The sequence below is a fragment of the Eulemur rufifrons genome, chromosome 30 (assembly GCF_041146395.1).
Source record: "Eulemur rufifrons isolate Redbay chromosome 30, OSU_ERuf_1, whole genome shotgun sequence".
NCBI lineage: Eukaryota > Metazoa > Chordata > Mammalia > Primates > Lemuridae > Eulemur > Eulemur rufifrons.
In genome coordinates this window covers 126,658,559-126,677,941 of record NC_091012.1, presented here as the reverse complement: position 1 = coordinate 126,677,941, position 19,383 = coordinate 126,658,559, and the positions used below count along the sequence as shown (strand labels likewise).

At 39.7% G+C, this 19,383-nt stretch overlaps 1 protein-coding gene across 2 annotated transcripts in view; it reads left to right on the top strand.

Annotated features, from left to right (window-relative positions):
- Positions 1–19,383, top strand: part of PHEX (phosphate regulating endopeptidase X-linked) — a 201,560-nt gene that overhangs the window by 69,085 nt on the left and 113,092 nt on the right. For both annotated transcript variants that reach the window (XM_069463593.1, XM_069463594.1), the window contains exons 10-11: positions 3,893–3,986; positions 6,764–6,892. In XM_069463593.1, coding sequence (XP_069319694.1) covers positions 3,893–3,986; positions 6,764–6,892 — 223 coding nt within the window. The remainder of the gene's footprint in view (positions 1–3,892; positions 3,987–6,763; positions 6,893–19,383) is intronic.

The window sequence follows — 19,383 nt, the reverse complement described above, 5'->3', positions numbered from 1 at the left end:
GTCTCGCTGTGTGAGCTTCCCCGTGTTCCCTCTTCCAGTTCTCGGAGGTCTTGTTGTTATGCTATCATCTTAGCAATGCCTTGGCCAGGGAGATCTCACTGTTCTCTTCTGATGTCCACAGATTTCTGCGAAGTGCCTTTGTTGGAGTGTTTTGGGGTCTCTGTGACTGGCCAGAAAATCTTAGCTGAATCAGAGGCTTTAATTCATCCTGTGTGGCATAGGGAAAAGCAGGCTTTAGAGTTAGACACTCCTGGGTCTGGTCCAGCCTCCATCGCTTATTACAGTGGTTCCCTAACTTGGCCACACATTGGACTTAGCTAGGGAGATTTAGAAACAATATTTTTGATGCTGGGTGCCACTCTAGAGATTGTAATTTAGTTGATCTGGGGTGGCCTAGGTGTCTGGACTTTTTAAAACTCCTCTGGTGATTCTACTAGTTTGAAACCCACTAAATATGTGATCATGATTTTCCTTAATGGTTGTAGGCCACAAGTTTCCTTATATGTAAAGTTGGTATAACAACATCTCTCCTATAGCAGTGCTGTAAAGATCATAGATAATGTGAGATTCCTATATGGGATGATTTCAGGGAAGATGGAAAGGGCCCTATTTCTAAAACCTCAGTGTACATGGCCATACTCTCTCTTCTACCATTACCAAGAGGCTCCATCCTAACAATTTTCCAATTCATCCGGCATATCACCACCCCCTTGTGGGAATATCTTTTGAATTCATGGAAGGACGTCTGCTTGCTGTTGACCTTCTGCTAACCTGCACCTATGGGTCCAGCATGGCTCACATACCAAGCAAGTAATATTTTAAGGACAAAGCACATAAAGACCTTTCATTAGGGCCAGGATCTACCCATTGATGTCCTAGACACTAGACCCTGATTGCTGCCTGTGTCTCCCCAGTGTGGGTCTTTCTGGCTACTTCCTTGAGTGATGGCCCTGCTCACTGTCCCCTCCAACACATAAGCCAATTTAGCCATTATTTAGCCTGTCCGGAGTTCACGTTCCTGCTTCACACACCAAATCATTCCAACCTTTAGGCATGTCCTTCTCATGAAGCCTACCCACACCCCTCAGTTTGTGATGTGCTGTCCCTCCAGTGAAGTGCCTTGCATACTTTTTTGGGTGCTAGGGTCTGCCAAATCATTATGCACTTGCCTCATCTCCTCTGCTCAGCTAAAAGCTTCAGGAGATCAGGGACTGTATCTTTCTCACCTTTCCATCTCTCCAGCACCTGGAATTATTACTATATACATGGATGCTCAGGATGTGTTGATTGAGTGAATGACAGAAAGATCCTTTATGTACTTACAGTGTGTTCCTTCAATTAAAAAACTCAATTATGTGACCAAGCTGAAATCTGAAGTCCTGTGTTCCCAACTAGACTTTCAGTTCTCTAACTACAGGTGCTGGGTTCCTATTTCTTTACATTCCTCATGGCATCTGGCACAATACTTGGCCTACATTAAGTGCTCAGGAAGCACCTTTTGTCTTGCAGGGATGTGAATGCAAAAGAGCCAAAGGAGTGACCTAAAAGTGCATGTTTATTATAGTGGCCTCAACAGAGCATGCATGAGGGCTAGACTTTGCCAATTAGGGCAGTGGTCTCTGAGGGGGGGAATATGCATACCCCAACAAGATCCACTGGGCCCAAGACCAAAACGTTAGTACTTCTATATTTTTGTTTTTTTCTAAATTTAAAAATAACTAGGCTTTATTGAGTTCTATATTGATGGCCATGGACCCCTTGTTTGATCCATATGGCACAGGAGTGGGAGCCGTGTCGCTTCCACTGGCTTGTTTTCATTTGATATGTTAAAAATAACCTTGAGCCGTTGGCATATACCTGTAGATTTATGAATTTCATTATCTAGTTTATCTAGTTGAATCCTTACAACATGGGCAAGTGGCTTAAAAATTCTTACCGAGAAACAGAAATGGAAACTATTGCTAATAATGTAAGCACAAGTGAACAGCTAGAAAATGGCCGAAGTAACCCTTCTCCCAGGCTAGTATGCCATGTAAGTTAGCCAGATGATGAGAGGAAAACAATGGCAGTCTAACCAGATCTGACAAGAACATGTCAACAGGTTTTGAAATAAGAAGACAATATAAAATATGGATTTACACCCATTGTCATTGTTCCGTTAACATAATCCCATATGGATAATGTGTCCTAAAGAGTTAATCTAGTGGTGTTTGAAAGATTAATGACTTCTGAAGATATTTTATTTCATTTTATCTCATCTTTTGAAATTTTTATTTCTGTATTTGTTAAAAAAAATCTTCCTAACAGTCTGTTAATCTCTATATAAATTAAACGTCCACATATTAGGTATAGATGCTGAAAAATGTTTTACTGATAGGAGTGCATGTCCACAGTGTCAGAACACCTTGAAAATGAGAATGTGCATTGTTCTTGATGGGCTGGTTGGCATTGTCACGTCACACTGCTCTCACATGGTCACTGATGCTAACCGGAGAGCCATCTCAGGAATGTGTGTTATTAGTCACCATGGTAATGGCACAGCTGGGAGGGGATGGGTCGTTAAAAATACATCATCACTATTGAGTTAGAAATTAACTCAGGTCACACATCCTTCTGAGGTCAGGTTATCTTTTGCTTATAGAAAAAGGCAATGCTTAAAATGTAACAGATTCAAAAAAATATGTATCATGGGCATTACATGAGCATATGGGATTGTTCATACATTTAGAAGTAAGTGACAAACCTAGGAATTTACTCTTTGTCAAACATTTTGTTATTTATTTTGACCTCAAAATAATCCCATAAGGCAGAGATCATCCTCATTGTATGACAAGGAAAGATAAAATCAGAGAACTTAAATGATATTTAGCAAATAGAGAACTAGTATACAAATTTAGATAATTGGTATTAGCCAATATTTTGCTGTTAGTTTCCAAAGGCAAAGAATACATATGCATTTTATCAAGTCACCTAATACAGTAAGTCCTCACTTAATGTCATGGATAGGTTCTTGGAAACTGTGACTTTAAGCGAAATGACTTCTAAAGAAACCAATTTTACCATAGCATAATTGATATAAATAAGAGTTTAGTTCTTACAGCTTGTTTCTTATCATAGAAATATCACCAGACTTCTAAATAAAGACCCAAACACTTCTAGTATTAAACATTAAAATACATGTGAGCTATACATACATTTAAGAAAGATGAATAAAAACAAGCTAATTATTGACCTGCTGATTGCAGTTCAGCATCTTGGGTGGCCATAGCTCATCCCAGCAGCTCAGGGCACCAGGCAGGACCCAGCCTTGGCTAGGACGCCATCCCGTTGCAGGGCACGCTTGTACACACACCCACGCTCAAACTGGACAGCTTAGACTCTTCATGTGCACAGCTTTGGAATGTGGGAGAAAACTGGACCACTTGGAGAAAACCCTCAGAGACATGGGGAGAACATGGCAACTCCACACAAACAGTGGCCCTGGCCAGAATCGATTTTTTTTCTTATTGATGTTATAACGAAAGGATATTGAATGAAATGACATTATTTAAAGACCTGCTGTAATTCAGAGGTATTCACAATTTCCAGACTCGAAAGGCTGTGCAACAGTGGACTCTATACGCTGAGAGGGAAAGCAAAATGTTCACTCTGAGGCCTGGGGCTGGAATCTTTATTTCATCTATCTGCATTAGGTGGTGAAAGGCAAGCCAATTTTGACTGTGCTTATTGACATTGTATCATCTTATGTCATTTCTCAAATGACAGTTCTGCATTTTTGTATGAGCAAGAAGTCCCTCCATGGAGCTTTGCCAGCTGTTTTTCTCAAGGTGTTCTGCAGAGCATCAGATATTGACCTAAAATATGATAAATGTGCATCTCTCTCTGTTAACAGGACCATTGCCAACTATTTGGTGTGGAGAATGGTTTATTCCAGAATTCCAAACCTTAGCAGGCGCTTTCAGTATAGGTGGCTGGAATTCTCACGGGTAAGTTTAAGAAGGTCGCAATGTTACATCACTGGATAACTTTACACGCTGGAATAGTCCATTAACTGATCCAATAAAAATCATCTCTAGGGATTGGATGGGGGGAGGGAGGGTTGCAGACCAAGCCCTACTTTACTTTTTGCTTTATTTCTTTTTATTCAGGTATAACTTACAAACAATTAAGTACACTCAAGCACGACTCTGATGGGGCTATGTAAAGATATTTAGGGCAATACTTGAGGCCATCACATTGTTTTCACTCCCTGTTATCAATGCATTGCCATTTTTTCCCATTTTTAACTGAGCCATTGTAATTATAGTTTTAACATTTCTTAGTGATATATTTGTAACCATCTTTTATTTTCAGTATTCTGAATGTTCAAAATGTGCATGATATATGTAGTATATGGTAAAGTTTCATTTTTAATTTGGGATAGAGTTTTATCTTTAACTTTACCTATATCTTCGATCTTTGAATCTCTCCTAATTTGGCTAGGTCCAAGAGGCCCCAGTTTAGTCTCCTCTGTGACCTCACTCAATTGCCTGGGATGCTTTTCTTCTCTACCCACTCACCTGGCTCTTTAATTTGTGCTTCTCTTCGACCCTTGCTCGTCTCCGAACTTACACGAGTATTACTCTCCTCTTTGTTTCTGAGGCTTGTATCTGAGTAATTCTCACCACTAGAGGACTTAAGGATTTTGTGACTTTAAAAAAATATTTTAGGTTTATTTTTCCATCAACTTAAGGTTAAGTGAATGGCAAATCTTATAAGTTATGATTTCATTTAACAAACATTTTTTTTTGAGACAGAGTCTCACTCTGTTGCCCGGGCTAGAGTGAGTGCCGTGGCGTCAGCCTAGCTCACAGCAACCTCAAACTCCTGGGCTCAAGCGATCCTCCTGCCTCAGCCTCCCGAGTAGCTGGGACTACAGGCATGTGCCACCCTGCCCCGCTAATTTTTTCTATATATATATTTTTGGTTGTCCAGATAATTCCTTTCTATTTTTAGTAGAGATGGGGTCTCGCTCTTGCTCAGGCTGGTCTCGAACTTCTGACCTTGAGCGATCCACCCGCCTCAGCCTCCCAGAGTGCTAGGATTACAGGCGTGAGCCACCGTGCCCGACAAACATTTTTGTTATTAGAACTACTAGTAAATACAGGAATTCTGAATGGGCTATTACTCTCGAAGAGTACGTACGATTATTTGGGTAGATTTTGAACCTTTAAGGTCACTAGAATATAATGCCACTTTATAGAGAACAACATAAAACAACTATATTTATTCATACCATATCAAAGGGTTAAGATACAAAACAAGTTGATTCTTTTTGTGCGTGTGTATTTTTAACTTCTGTGGATCACATAAAAGATGATAGCCAGCTGCTTCCCACCCCCACTGTGAAGAGAATGAGAGAGAGAGAGGTGTAAGAAGTAGTGTGTGAAAATTTGAGGTTAGGTATGAGGGATGTTTCTTGGGCATGAAGTGCTAAATATAATATCGAATTGCCAGAGAAGGTTGTAGAATCTCTTTCTCTAGAGCTTTAAAAAATAGATTTATCCCTTACCTCTGAGAGGGGTTGTGTTACTGGAAAGTAGAGGAAGAATAGATGAACTGAAGCCTTAATTCCATTCACCCTGCTCCAACAACCTGGGTCTAACATGGTGCTAGGGGCGCTTCCAGCCACCATTCTCAGCGCCTCCCTTCCTCACTGCCTGTCTGCACCCCCAGCTTCCAAGGGCAACTTCAACTGGATTTATTTCTCTGCTTTCATCCCCAAGAGTAAACCTCTGAGGCTTCCAGGTCCTGCTTTGGAACCTCCTTACTTGTTTGTAAATGTTTTCTTGTAATGGTATAATTGGGACAGATGGGAAAAGCGTTTACATCTTTATTTTACTTGTTTACCACTGTGTTCTTTGCTATGACACAATGTAAATATTCTCCCTGGGTTGTTGCTAGTGGGCCGTGTTCTCCTGGTCTGCCTCGCTGAGTGTACTACCCAGAGCAAGGACAACTTTATTAGGCAGGAACTTGGTCACCCGTTGATTCTAGACATTTGTTAGTAGAACTTTAGTTCTCAGTAGATATTAAATGCTATCTGGGCCGGGCGCGGTGGCTCACGCCTGTAATCCTAGCACTCTGGGAGGCCGAGATGGGCAGATCGTTTGAGCTCAGGAGTTCGAGACCAACCTGAGCAAGAGCGAGACCCCATCTCTACTAAAAATAGAAAGAAATGATCTGGACAGCTAAAATTATATATGTAGAAAAAAATTAGCCGGGCATGGTGGCGCATGCCTGAAGTCCCAGCTACTCGGGAGGCTGAGACAGAAGAATTGCTTAAACCCAGGAGTTTGAGGTTGCTGTGAGCTAGGCTGACACCACAGCACTCTAGCCCAGGCAAGAGTGAGACTCTCTCTCAAAAATAAATAAATAAATAAATAAATACTATCTGGACATTTGAGCAGTATCCTCTCATGTCCCTGCGGACTATAGAAAAGCTATACCATTGTTTAGATCTTTCGTTTAATGGAGAAAATTGGAAGAAAAGGAGAAGTATGTTATTTTTCACTGTTGAGACATTTTCACATAGTTTTAAATATAACTGGTGACAAGCAGGATTTTTTTTTTTATTCATCTGATTTCACCTTTGCCTCTATTGTCTGACACGTGTATATGAGTTGGGTGTGCAATGTTTTGTAGACTGTTTTCTTCAGGTTGTTTGAATTTTTTTCAGCCATAGGTTTTATTCAAATGAACTTCACTCAATGATCTCCCGCAGGTAATCCAGGGGACCACAACTTTGCTGCCTCAGTGGGACAAATGTGTAAACTTCATCGAAAGTGCCCTCCCCTATGTTGTTGGAAAAATGTTTGTGGATGTGCACTTCCAGGAAGATAAGAAGGAGATGGTAAGTGCTGCTTCCCAGCTGGTAAAAACCAATAATGATCCAGCCAGATCGGACAAGGGTAAATTCAGCAGGCCAATGTCAGCCTTCCAGGTGGTAGGGGTCTGTAGGTGTTCTCTTCATATTCTTGCAATTTCTCAGTGAAATAGGAAGAAAAGTCATCAAATGAGAGTGAGAATAAGCAAGCAGATAGTGAAGGTTGGAGAGGAGAGAAGGTGTGAAATAATTGTCCATGGGAGTGGGATAGCGAATAAACTAAGGAAAAATACTATGGCTGCTTGGAGGCAGGAACTGGTCCAGGTCTAGGTGAGGTTCAAGGTCATGAATTTAAAGAGACTCATCACTGTGGCAACATATTCTTCTCCATCTGTTTCAGCTGCATTGAAAGAGGGTATATTTTTTTCTTCCAGCTTTATCGAGGTACATTTAACAAATTGTGTATATTCAGGGTATACAACATGGTGATTTGATACGCATTGTGAAATCATTACCACAATTAAATGAACACATCCATCACCACACTTATTTACCATTTTGAGTGTGTGTGTGTGTGTGTGTGTGTGTGTGGCGAGGACACTTAAGATCTACTCTCTTAGCAAATTCAAGCGTATAATACATTATTAATAACTTTAGTCACCATGCTATATGTCAGATCCCCATACCTTATTCATCTTATTACTGAATGTTTGTATCCTTTGACCAACATCTTTTCACTCCTTCCCCCAGCCCCTGGCAACTACTGTTCTGCTCTCTGCTTCTATGAGTTCAACTTTTTTAAGATTCCACATATAAGTATGATCACACAGTATTTGTCTTTCTGTGTCTGGCTTATTTCACTTAGTGTAATGTTCTCCCAGTTTACCCATGTTGTTGCAAAAGGCAGGATCTTCTTCCTTTTTGTGACCGAATAATATTCCATTGTGTGCATATGTGTGTGTGTGCATGTGTATATACGCACACATCACGTTTTCTTTATTCGTCTATTGATGGGACATTTAGGTTGATTGCATACCTTGGCTATTGTGAATATTGCTGCAGTGAAAATAAGGGTGCTGATATTTCTTCAAGATATTGATTTTATTCCCTTTGGATATATACCCAATAGTGGGATAGCTGCATTGCATGGTAGTTCTATTTTAAATTTTTTACTATGCCCCCCCCACCCCCCACCAAAACAAAAACAAAAACAAAAAAAAAACCCAAGCAGTTTTTGGTAGTAATAGTTACTACCAGAAAGACAAGCCCTGGTGATTATTCACGGGGGCAGGCCAGGCCAGTTGACTTGGATAGCAATACTTCCTTTACCAAAACTTGTTGCATTAGTACCAGTCACTGCTTCAGTTTTCAGATCATTGAAAATTTTTGTGATTCAGATTGGTTTTTCAAAGGGACTGTGAAACACCCTCTGTGAGGGCCTCCAGGCTTCTGCCCATTCCCCAAACTATTTAGTTTTCCTTTGAAAACTTGTACCTAGATTTATTTATTTTTTTTAAATATGAAGACCCTCCATACTGTTTTCCATAATGGCTGTACCAATTTACATTCTCACCAACAGTGTAAAAGTATTCTTTTTTCACACTCTCATCAACACTTGTTATTTCTAGGCGTTTTTTTTTTTTTTAATTTCAGAATATTATGGGGGTATAGCCATCTTAACAGGTGTGAGATGGTATATCACTGTGTTTTTTTTTTTTGAGACGGAGTCTCACTCTGTCACCCTGGCTAGAGGGCCGTGGCATCAGCCTAACTCACAGCAACCTCAAACTCCTGGGTTCAAGCGATCTTCTTGCCTCAGCCTCCTGAGTAGCTAGGACTACAGGCATGTGCCACCATGCCTGGCTAATTTTTCCTATATATTTTTAGTTGTCCAGCTAATTTCTTTCTATTTTTAGTAGAGATGGGGTCTTGCTCTTGCTCATGCTGGTCTCGAACTTTTGACCTCTAGCGATCCTCCTGCCTCAGCCTCCCAGAGTGCTAGGGTTACAGGTGTGAGCCACCACGCCCGGCTTATCACTGTGGTTTTGTTTAGCATTTCCCTGATGATTAGTTATATTTAGCACCTTTTCATATACCTGCTGGCTATTTGTATGTCTTTTTTGGAAAAATGTCTATTCAGGTTTTTTTTGCCCATTTTTTAATTAGGTTCTTTGTTTTTTTTTGCTATTGAGAGGATGTATTTTGAATTAGAAATTTGGATCTAGCCAGGTTTTTTTGTTGTGCAATTTCTTTTTGATGAATTATGTATTACAAATGTCATGAAGCAAAATATCCAGGCATGATTAACTAATAATGATCCATGTAGTCAATCAGATACAAATATATGATTAGCTTGAATGCATATGGTCAGTAAACACTGAATTTTTAAATGCAAAGACTTAATAGAGTCTATTAAGTCATGATTATTCAAATGATTGGTATCAGGTAGTGTTACATAATACCAAATGGTTGGTATTATGTATCCATTCATGATTATGGATACATAATACATGATTATTATGTACTGAGGTTTGCTTTGTAATACTATAAATCTAAGTACATTTACCCATGTTAATTTGTTTTTATTATCTTTGGATATTTTGGAAAAGTTTCTCTCAAGTTTGGGATTCATATTTGAACCTGAAAGTTCTCTTGCTAACAATTCCACTGAAGAATTAATGCCTTATTTCAAAATACTCAATATTCTCATTGTGCATTTTCTTTTGCTCCTTGGTGAGAGTAAATGGATGGAGAATTTATCAGATAATCACAGTGGTAATATTATAAGCTCTGGGAAGGATATAAAAACAATTAAGGGATAATGGACTTTTAAAAAATTTATAGCAGGAGGGTTCTTTTGGCAGTAGAAGAATTTTAACTAATATGAAAAGTATGTGGATTAAATTTGTTTTTCTCAGTTTTGGTGTGAAAGTCCCTTTTTCATGTGTCAGGGTGTGACATTCTAAAATAAAGTTGATTTTGGCAGTTTCTCCCCTATTTTGATGTACATGGGGGTTGTGTGGCAGTTACACAGATACTCATCTCTTTGACATAAAATTATTTGCCTCCCTCATGACGAAGCTATTTGCCTCAGGGAATACTTAAGTTGGAAACTTACAAGAGAAATATCTGGCTTTTTATAGCCTTGTTACAGGGCTCCCATCCAAGAACCACCTGGAACCACTGATTTACTTAAAAAACATTCTGTATTATTAGCTACAGTCCAAAGAAAAAGAAAAACAGAAAGATTCCCCAAAGGGGAAAATTCCAAAGACTCTAACTCAGACGAAAGGCTGCCATTATTTATTTACCAAAAAAGTTTGTTAAGCACATGAATATGGCCAGAAGGTTAAATTTCAGGTGCTTCTCAAATTTTAACGTGTACACGAACCACACTAGGATCTTCTTGTTAAAATGCAGAATCTCATTCGATTTTAACAAGGGTCTTTTAAACTTGATTTTGGGGTAGGATCGAAGACTTTTCCTAACAAGCTCCCAGGTGATGCTGCTGCTGGTCCAGGGACCACACTTTGAGCAGCAAGGCCTTTGCACCATTTGTTTGTAAATGTTATCGCCAAAAAACCAAGCCCTGGTGATTATTCATGGGAGCAGGCCAGGCCGGTTGACCTGGATAGCAATACTTCCTTTACTAAAACCTGTTCCATTAGTACAAGTCACTGCTTCAATTTTCAGATCATTGAAAATTTCTGTGATTCAGATTGGTTTAAAGGGACTGTGAAACACCCTGTGTGAGGGCCTCCAGGCTTCCCCCCACCCCTAACTAGTTATTAGATTATTAAGTATGAAACGTCCGATTTCCTTAAGTGCTAAGTTTGACAGTTGATATTTCTGACATTTCACTTTGACACTTTTTGGTGGTTTTTTTTTTTTATTGTAAAGATGCATCCTCATTGTTTCAAACACACATTTTGGCTTGTGATTACCTTTCAAAAAAATTTTTTTTTTTTTTTTTTTTGAGACAGAGTCTCACTCTATTGCCTGGGTGAGTGGCGTGGCATCAGCCTAGCTCACAGCAACCTCAAACTCCTAGGCTCAAGTGATCCTCCCTCCTTAGCCTCTTGGGTAGCTGGGACTATGGGTGCACGCCACCATACCTGGCTAATATCTTCTATTTTTAGTTGTCTGGCTAATTTTTTTCTATTTTTAGTAGAGATGGGGTCTCGCTCTTGCTCAGGCTGGTCTCGAACTCTTGAGCTCAAGTAATCCTCCCCACTCAGCGTTCCAGAGTGCTAGGGTTACAGGCCTGAGCCACCACTCCCGGCCCCAATTTTTTTTTGGAGCAATTTTTGTGAAATCATGGATAAGTCAAAAATTCATGTTATTTTTATATATGAGTTCTGTCGTGAAACCAATGCAGCACAGACAGCTTGAAATATCAACAAAGTATGTGAGAAGGATGTGGCTAATGAATGCACAGTACATCAATGGTTTGAGAAGTTCCTTTCTGGTGATTTTAATGTTGAAAATGAGCCACGTGGGTGACCTGAGACCAAGGTGGATAATGATGAGCTGAAAGCTGTAGTGGAAGTGAATCCATCTCAACCTACGCTTGAATTAGCAGCAAGGTTTGATGTTACTGTTGCAACAGTATTGGACCATTTGAAACAAATCGGCAAGGTGAAGAAGCTGGGTAGATGGGTTCCACGTGAATTAAATGAGTGTCAGAAGAGAATCGTCTCGAAGCTTGCCTTTCTTTGCTGTCACAACGTACAGACGAACTATTTCTACACTGTATTGTTATGTGTGATGTAAAACGGATTCTTTTTGACAATTTCAAGCATTCAGCACAATGGTAGGATAAAGATGAAGTGCTGAAACACAGTCCAAAACCAAATATTCATCAAAAAAAGCTAATGGTGTGTGTTTGGTGGTCCAGCGCTGGTATTAGCCACTACAGCTTCATGAAACCTGGTCAATCCATTACAGCGGATGTCTACTGCAACCAATTGGATGAAATGACGAGGATGCTTGTGATTAAGCAGCCTAGATCGGTCAATAGAGACAGGTCAATTCTCTTGTAAGACAACAATTGACCACATGTTGCACAAACAACGCTGCTCAAACTGTAGAGGCTGGACTTGGAAACTCTCTGTCATCCACCGTGTTCATCAGACCTTGCACCAACTGACTGTCACTTCTTCTAGGCTTTGGAGCACTTATTGCAAGGAAAAATATTCAATTCTCAACAAGCTGTGGAAAACACCTTTCGCGATTTCCTTGCCACCTGCTCTCCAGGCTTCTTGGCTGCTGGCATAAACAAGCTACTGTTAAGATGACAAAACCGTGTTGATAGTTTGGGTGCACACTTTGCCTAATTGTACTGCTTCGTGTTTGAGATATAATAAACTAAACTTTTAATTTGAAATCGGACATTTCAGATTTAATGACCTAAATTGTTTTCTTTTGAAAACTGGTACCTAGATTTTTCTAAGGGACTCCTGCCCGCTTCCTCTCAGTATCTCTGTTTCTAGAGCCTCTTGATGGAGGGGGGGTTTGGCCCAACTGCCTCTGGTTGGCACCTTATGTTCTAGAGAGTGAGTGGGAGAGAGCAATTCACCTTGAGGTTCCCTTTTAGAGGAGAAATGCCCCCCCCTTCCCCCAACCCCTGTAGACATTTGGCTCTTACCAACCTACCTACCTATTTGGGTTTTCTTCTTTTTTGCTGGGAAAAACACATCAGTCCACATTGCTATTTCCTTATGGCTTATCACATGCATGTACACACACAGATATACCAACACACCTTCATACTCATTCACTCACATAACTATGGGAATTTAGCAAATTTAATTAGAAATAGGAAGAATAGCATGTAGAAAAGGAGATTCCTTCAACAAAAAGCCACCTAAAGAGGTCATATAGAACAATCTCTTGCCTTTCAGAGGTGACAAGAGTGGGAAAGAGCCTTAACTCGTGGGATTGGCTGCAAGCCTTGCTTGCACGTGAGGGACAAGCCAGTGGAGTGAGAATCAGGAGTCACAGAACTCTTTAGACAGTGGTTGACTTTTTGGTCTAAAGTAAGACTATCCAATAGAACTAGAATATGAGCCACACACGTAATTTTAAATTTTCAAGTAGCTACAATAAAGAAGTAGAAGGACACAGGTAAAATTAATTTTAATGCATTTTGTTTAATCTATCTAAAATATTGTCATGTCAACAAGTAGTATAAAATTATTAATATGATAGTTTATATGCTTTATTTCATATTAAACCTTTGAAATCCCATGTGTATTTAGCATATTGCAGTTTGGACTAGCTCTGTTTCAATGTTCTATCGCCACACATTGCTAAGTGGCTACTATATTGGACATTGCTTGTCTAAAGAATCTAAGAAGGATCCCTTGAGCTCAGGATGGCAGGGCTCAGTCCCTAGGTAAGAAGGCACTAGTAACCAGCACTGGGAGGGTGGCGTTGTTGGTCTCTGGCCAACCGGGTTTCAAGGAGGGCTCTAATATCAGAGGGAAGGACTCAAGCAACACCAGGATTCATGGCCTGAGCACAGGGGTGGGAGTTGGAGTCAAAGTTCTCCTTGGTGAGAATATTTCAGATTTTCTGGGATACCAGCTTGGAGGAGGAAACAAATTCCATATCCTACTGTGAGGCAAGCACCTTGGAGGCTTAGTTCTCATTGGCTCAGGGACTGTGTGTGGTGGAGTCTGCAAGTTAAAGATGTTCCGTTCCTTGGAGGTGCAAAGGGCTCCATCAAGCCAAAGCCAGGGGTTCCAAGCTCAAATACCCTCACAGTTAGTGAGCAATGTTAAATATCATACAGGAGCAAAGCTGACCAGGTGTAGGCAAAAGCCAGGGCAAGTGCAATGATAACTGGTAATTGCCCTTGACCTTGGTGTCTGGGACACAATAGTGGTGAACAAAAGTGAATATGCTATCCAGGATTCAGCTAAAACTTGTCTCCAGCCAAATGTTTTCATGCAGGTATACAGGCCTAGGGGTGCTAGATAGATTCCTGGTTTTTATTTTTTTGTTTCTCTCTCTCCTCCTCCCTCTTCCTCTTTCCCCCTCTCCCATCCTTCCCTCTTCCAGTCCTCAGAACCAAAAATCATAACCTTGTCTGTTAGAGGACTTCTTTAATTTTTTATCATATTTAGATGGGGTTCATGTATAATTTTAAAATACATCATATTAGCTAAGCATTTAACAAGTTACTTTTGTGGAAAGTTACATGAAAGTGGGACTCTCTCCGAGAATTGATGATGTATCATCATCATAAATAGAGATGATGCTCTCATCCCACTGTGACAAGCACTAATCCCTATGCTCGTGACCTAAATGATGCATGGAGGATGTCTAAAGTTATCACTTGGCTTTTGTCTCTTCCATTTCATTTTTATTATTAATGATAATTTATATCTGTAATGTATAAGTAAATGCCCCAGATAATATCCACCTCCATGGAGGACAGGTGAAGATCCCAATGAAGGCCAGAAAGGGAAGGGATTGTCACCATGGGCCTAATGTGACTGTGATGGTCAGGATATAATGTTTTTAAAATCTAGTAATGATAATGACAGTGGCAGATGGCTTTGACTGAGGTTTAACTAGGTGTCCGGCACCCTTCCCAAGTGCTTTCAATGTGTGAGCTCATTTAATCCTCACAATGACTGATTCTGTTACTGCTATTAGTGCCCCCATTTTCCAGATGAAGAGACTGAGGCTCAGAGAGTTTAAGTAAATTCCCCAAGGTCATATAGCTTGAATATGGTTTAGGTGGGGTTCAAACCCAGACAATCTAGCTGTAAGGCAGTGTTCCATTCCCTTGCTTCTTTCTCTCTGAAAAACACTTGAATCTTCACCAATTTTTATGACTGGAACAAAGAGACTAGAACCTTCTTAGTGGCTTTTCCTGTAATTAATTCACCTTTATTGGAAATTATTTGTTCTAATAGTAAGCTCTTTTAAAAAGGCACACATTTTTCATTAGCATTTTAGAGGTAGGAAACAGTTGGAATAGGTTTTGCTTCTAGCATTCAATATTTTAAAGACAAATACAGTCAAAATTTAGTTCAAATCCAACCAGTTGACATTGTAATTTTGTACTCATAATTCTCAGATGAAAGAGGAAACTGTAAGAAGCAAGCTGACTATCAGAGATTTAATCTAAGAACAACTTTCCAGGTATATCTTTGGCTCAGTCTACACACTGAGCTCAGTTTCCAGTATTTTTTACATACATCATACTAGGGAGTGATCCCTGAAGTTTGGAATGGTGACCCAAAGGCTCTGTAAGATTTATTATCAAAAAAGTTTTTTTTTAACGTTTACCGTTCTCTAGTTACTAAGGCAAAAATGTGAACATATATATCAAAGAACAATTTTTCTATTATGTTGATGAAAAAAATGGTCTTTTTGCTTTAACTATAGTTTCTGGAAAATTCAGTAAAGTTGGAGTTTGCATTTGAACATTTGGGCTGAGCTAAATTCTCCTGTATAAACTGTATCTTATTTTATTTCATTGTAGACACTATGTCCTCCAACTACTTATCTTTATTCATATATCATCACTCTGCCCACAGGCATTTTTTTGATGTACCCTCAAATTTTCTGTGTTTTTGTTATAGGGCAAATGCTGTTAAAGAAAATAATTATTTTGACACTTGGTAACATAGTAAGGAAGACTTTATTCAGGACTATCACAACAGGTGTCAAGTCTATCGCAATAGGGGAGAAAAACTGGGCTCAACGCCAAGTACAGCAAAGACAGCTTGGGATTAATAGCCTATGAGCAGAATGAGGGGCTGAGTGGATGAAAAATTACTAAGAGGAGACATCAAGAGTAGGGGAATTCTTGCTAAGTCAACATAACAGGATTCCTGCTGAAGGCAGGCCAGGGTGATCAGACATCAAGGGTGGGGGATTCTCTCTAAAGTGACTTTAGCTAGATTTTTGCTAGAACTGGGCTAGGCAGGCCTGGCAAGAACAGGATGGGGGTGGAGGCAGGGAGCAGGGTAAGGTCAAGGCCTAGTTGAGAAGAGGGCTCAGAGGAACCTGACTAAACTTTGGTCTAGGAGAGAGTCTTTGTCAGCCTTCAGATCAAAGTTAAAGTCACTGGTCTCATTATATATTAAAAGATTCTATATGCACAAGGTTAATCTAGTTAAAGCAGAACAAATCTTCTATTAGACTCCATATTTAGAATTCATTAAGTGAAGAACTAAAACTTTACTTATTATGTAAAAGAATTCTCTAATTTCTCCTGCACTTTAGCAGATTATTCTTTTTTCCTTTTACTTTAAAGACATTGTTTGTATCCCCAAGTACCATAGATGACCTACAGCATCTTCTATTTTTCTGGGCTTCTCTCTGCATGAGCAATTCCAGTAGTAATTCTTCTCCTAAGAACAGAATTATCCTCCCACCCCATACTGCTGCAGCTGGTGTCAAAGACTTAAATACCCACGTGGGTCCAATTGCAGTGGTAGAGTTTGAACTTGCAACCTCCATACACTAGGAGTTCACCTCATTAGTGAGCCAAGATAATTGAACTGATGTACTGTCATTTATATTCTTTAAGTTTTCCAATTCCCCCGCTCACTGTTTCTCTCAGTGGTTGAGTAAATGAGATGTAACTATAACGTTGATGGCAGAAGTCACATGAAAGTCAGTGTCATGCATTATAACATTGTCCTTATACTGAAGGGTTCTTCGTTCCCTGCAGATGCAGCTGCTCAGGAGGATTTCTCTCAGGCCATTGTACAGATAAATATAAAGGTCCCTTCAATACAAGTCATGCAAAGAAAGGATATTCTCTTTGGCTACCAAGTATCCCTGTTTCTATTAGCCTAGTAAATGGTGTTGGCTATTATTATCAAGATCAGTTTCCAGAGAAGCTTTGTTGAAGACCTGTTTGAATTAAGGCAAACCACAATGATTTAGGTTTTTAAGGGCTTTGAAATATAGATATAAAATATTGACCTTATATAGAAATTATCCGATTTTCTGCAAAGTTGCATTGGCATCTCATAGCTCAGCTCTACTCTTACTGATTTGGGCAAATTAATTGACCTCTTTGAGCCTGTTTTCCTGTTTATAAATGGTGCACAAGTTTCCTGTGCACCATTGCTACAGTAACGCTGTGTAAGAATCAATCACAAAGCCTCGCTGACATTTAACAATAAGCAGTTACTACCAATTCATCTGGAGTCAGTGGTGGGCCCCTAGGCAGCTCTGCTGATTTTGTCTGTGCTGGCTTGAATGTCTGGGGGTTGGCTGATCTAGGTTGGCTTTGGCAGAATAATTGGGACAACTTGGCTCTGCTCCATGTGTCTTACTTCCTTCAGCCGGCTGGCCTGGGCATGTTCTCATGGTGATGGCAGAAGCACAAGTGAGCAAGAAACACGTGAGACCTCCTGAGGTCCAGGCTCAGAATTCACATAGTGTCATGTCTGCATTCTGTTGGTCAAAGCAAGTCACAAAGCCAGATTTACAGAGTAGGGAAACAGATTTTGCATTTTTAGTGAGAGGATCTGCAAAGTCACATAGCAAAGGGTACGGATAAAGGAAGGGATATAGAGTTAAAGCCATCATTGCAGTGTATCGTAAACAGGAATAAAAATAGTATCTACCTCTTTGGTTTGTGATGGGGTTAAATGAAATAATCCATGCAGAAGGCTTAGCACAATACCTGGTGCATAGTATGTGCCCAGTGAATGCCAGGTCCTATTATTGCTGTGTGCCATGCCTAACACTAATAATAAAGATAAAATCCCTAACATCAAAGTCTTGGCATGGGCTCTGGCAACTCCTACATCAAAATTGCCTCTATCTAATTTATCTTAGAAACAGTGAGAGTGAGGGAGGTGCCTGGGGGGTTTTGCTGTTGCTAGTCCTCCATACATGCCCAGTGTAGTACCTTTCAGTTGGGGTAAAGATCCTTTTAATGCTAGTGCTGTGGCCACATTCCAGAACCTGCCCTGTGAATTAACATGAAGTCTGGTTCATAGAGAGTGTCATGAAATTACTCAAGGAGCCAAATGTAATTTCTGTAACAGATCCAGGTTTCCTAACTCTCTACAGGCTAAATCTTGTTGCAACAAATATTATCAGACCCAATCCTGGCAGCTCATTTACGCAACCTTTGGTTAAATGATATCCAGCAAAACAAGTAATTTAGATAGCTCATTGGGAATTCTTTTAAAAGAAGTGTGGACTCTTAGTCTTGCTTTATCCTTGAGTGTGCTGCCATGATGATGACACATTTGGCCGACCTCTCTTGTTTGTCGTCTCCATCTTCGGATAGCATTGAATGGTGTTGCTGTTGCCACAAACTATCAGCCACAGTCTTGTCAAGCAGATCTGATTAGACCTGTGAAATGCAAAGACCCTCTACTGGAAATTCATTTACTGAACAAAAGCATTTATGCCTTCTGACAAATCTGAATGTTGGAAGTGACTAGACATAATTACTTGCTGGTAGGAGTTTACCTGTAGCCAAAGGCTGGACCATTATGAGACTGATTGACTTATAAATATTATTCTGGTTTCAGATCCATTCCCTCTCAGGATGGGAAAGTGGGAAACAGGAAAAGATGAGTTATAAAATTAAAACACAGCTTATATGTTCATATCCGGTAACTATGATTTGACTCATTCCTACTGCAGTTTTATGGACATATGCCTTTTGATATTCTTTTTTTCTTTTGCCAACATGTTTAATAGCTATGCAAGTTTGCTAATCCTGACAAACTGGTATGATTTATTAGCTCACTTGGCTGTCAGAAACCTCGGCATTTTCTAACTATCCTTAGTTTTTCCGGCTTAACCACTTCTTCAACCTCAATATAGGTCACTTCTTTGCTTCTTATTTCAATGCTATTATTATATTTTTATTAGGAGCCAATCCAAACTCATTTTTATGAATAGTTATAGTATAAATAATGAATCAATGAATCTTTAATATTTATTAGTACATCGACTTATTTAATGTCTATATTTCTAATAAAGTGACAATTGTCAGAAAGAAAAGTTTTAGGAGCCCTTCTGAGATTGCAGCCTGTTTCTTCAGGGTTAACCACATACATTATTAACAATGATTTCCATTTTTCACATTCACTAATCAAGTGGTTACAACTCAAGGAAACTTATCCTGCTCTGGACCAATAAGAATACTGGAAACATTTTATTTATTTTTTTTATTTTTTTTATTTTTTATTCATGATAAATTATTAAGTGAACAGTGCAAGTTAAAAACAATAGTTTCATATTTTTCCCCACCCCCCCTTTCCCGAGTCAGCACCTTCAAGTGTTACCACTCCCCAAACAGTGCGCAATGCACTCATTGTGTAGGCATACCCCCATCCCCTCCCCCAACCCTCACCTCAGTCTGATGTCCAATTGGTGTCGTTCCCAGATTTGTATTTAGGTGATGATCAGGGAAACCAATTTTCTGGTGAGTACATGTGATGCTTGTTTTTCCATTCTTGGGATACTTCACTTAATATAATGGGTTCCAACTCTCTCCAGGAGAACCATAGAGATGT